This window comes from Nansenia antarctica (genome assembly GCF_963989245.1).
Source record: "Nansenia antarctica genome assembly, chromosome: 2".
Classification (NCBI taxonomy): Eukaryota; Metazoa; Chordata; class Actinopteri; order Argentiniformes; family Microstomatidae; genus Nansenia; species Nansenia antarctica.
The window spans coordinates 85,707,400-85,709,899 of NC_137675.1; the positions used below are offsets into that span (position 1 = coordinate 85,707,400).

Sequence of the window (2,500 nt, forward strand, 5' to 3'; positions counted from 1 at the left end):
GGGTTCAGAAGACGATTCTGTAGTCCATAAGACATCCTAAAGACGTCATCTGGACATCCTAGAAAGAAGTCATCTGGACGTCCTAGAAAGACGTCATCTGAACCCACATGCCGGCTTCCATGAGGACGTCTTTTGGACTCTTTGTTTACTGGGCAGGACATAAGTGCCAAATGGCCACTTTGTGTATGACGAGGCCTTCAACACTAGTGTATACTCACAGCTACACAGAGGCCTTCAACACTAGTGTATACTCACAGCCACACACTCCCTGGTAGGACTGAGGCCTTCAACACTAGTGTATACTCACAGCCACACACTCCCTGGTAGGACTGAGGCCTTCAACACTAGTGTATACTCACAGCTACACACTCCCTGGTAGGACTGAGGCCTTCAACACTAGTGTATACTCACAGCTACACACTCCCTGGTAGGACTGAGGCCTTCAACACTAGTGTATACTCACAGCCACACACTCCCTGGTAGGACTGAGGCCTTCGGCGGCCAGGGTGTGGGCCAGCACCAGGTTGTCCACGTGGACCCAGTTCATCCTGGCCCGGGGGTTCCCGAAGCTAAAGCTGAACAACCGACGCTCCACGTTCACCTGGAGGGACAGAGAGGGTTCACAGGATAGCCCACGGTCAGTGGTGCAAGTGTGTGTGTGTGTGTGTGTGTGTGTGTGTGTGTGTGTGTGTGTGTGTGTGGGCGGGGGGGGGGGGTGTGTGTATGTGTGTGAGGTCTGAGTGCAAACATGTCACACTAGACTCCTCAAAAGTATCACTAAATGTCATATATTATATAACTTTGAGAGCTGTGAAATTAGGAGTGTATTTGTGTGTGTGTGTGTTAGTGTGTGTTTATGTACTGTAAGTGAGCCTGTTTGGTTATGTGCTTATCTAGTGTCTTATCTGAGTGAGTTAAGCGAGATGCAGGTGTCCGTCTAAGGAGAGCTTCTTGGCAGCGTGTCCACCTGAGTAAACCCATAGGCAGGCTAGCCAGCCCAGCCGGAGCCCTTCATCACCCTCCACACGGTCCCTTTCCTTGCCTCTCCCCCGTTCCCCGGCCAAAAAGAAGAGGTGAAACAGGACACCCTGACAGGACATTAATAATGTACCGTACACCCGGCCAGGCACACACGCTGCCAAATAAAAGTTCCAGCGCTGGGCTGTCATATGTCAGCGCCGCCATCTTGGATGGACCTTGAGAAGGCACTTGGGATGTGGAACTCTGTCTGCTCTACTAGGCCCGTTTCTTTGATCTAATATGTTTTTTTAAGGGCATTTCTGCTTTTTATTGGGATAGAAGCAGGAGAGATCGGTAAAGGCGGACAGGTGAGGGAGGGGAGGGATGACATGGCGAGAGGCTGTATGTCCAGGGTCAGAATCCAACCAGGAACCTTCCCAGCCGGCATTTTAACGTTTATTCACGGGTGAATCAACGTCGTGTGGCGAGGTTGAATCACTATTGAATTTTTGTTTTCGCGATTTTCAAAGGAAATGTTCGCATGAAACGTTTCTCAGCGGTTTTTTTTCAAAGACAAACTGTCATCAACTGACGTTATTTCAAACACATTCCAAACGTCTGTTTCCATGGTAACCGGGCAACCACTCACCATGACCCTGTGTAGGTGGCGCCTCTCCTCGGGGCCGTAGATGCCCGAGGGCCGCAGGACGCAGGTCCGCAACACGCCCCCTCCTGGCAGAGATGGGAACAACACAATCACCCCCTGTTCATTTTTATGTCTTGTTGCATGTCTTTTTTATATCCTTGATTTTAATTGTACTTTTATTAATGTAAGGTGACCTTGGGTGTCCAGAAAGGCGCCAATCAAATAAAATGTATTATTATTATTATTATAATGGAAGTTAGGTTTGAGGATTCACAGACAGGAAGTTAGGTTTGAGGATGCACAGACAGGAACTTAGGTCTAAGGATTCACAGGAAGGAATCTATCCCAGTTCAGGATGAAAGAGACAGTTTTGTCAGAGTGGTTAGAACAGTAGAAGTAGTTGATAGTGGACGTGCCTCTGTGTCACCAGCTCTGCCAGCCGTGGACAGGGTATTACATTAACATGGCATAACCACATCTTCCCTGAATACGTGAATGCGTGAATTGTAGAGTAGCGTATATGATGACACGGCCCTGAGCTCTAAGCCTGATTGAAAGTGGTCATTGATAGGGGCTGAGGAGGTTCCACCTGAGGAGGGGAGGAAGCCTTCGCACCTGTTGATCCAACAACAAAGTGGAGACTTTGCACATTAACTTATTCACTGTGTGTGTGTGTGTGTGTGTGTGTGTGTGTGTGTGTGTGTGTGTGTGTGTGTGTGTGTGTGGGTGGGCACATGCGCTCAGTGCACAATGCGGTAAGATAATTCCTATTCACTGTGTGTGTGTCTGTGTGTGTGTGTGTCTGCGTGTGCGTGTGTGTGTGTGTGTCTGTGTCTGTGTGTGCGTGAGTGTGTGTCTGTGTGTGTGTGCGTGCGTGCGTGCATGCTTGTGTGT

The 2,500-nt window shown here is 49.1% G+C and overlaps 1 protein-coding gene across 1 annotated transcript in view; it reads right to left on the reverse strand.

The window, feature by feature from the left end:
* The window catches only part of sdr42e2 (short chain dehydrogenase/reductase family 42E, member 2), a gene marked incomplete at both ends in the record, with an annotated part of 25,661 nt that overhangs the window by 7,451 nt on the left and 15,710 nt on the right, over window positions 1-2,500 (reverse strand). The window contains 2 exons of the mRNA XM_080523593.1: window positions 464-601; window positions 1,610-1,692. Coding sequence (XP_080379719.1) covers window positions 464-601; window positions 1,610-1,692 — 221 coding nt within the window. The remainder of the gene's footprint in view (window positions 1-463; window positions 602-1,609; window positions 1,693-2,500) is intronic.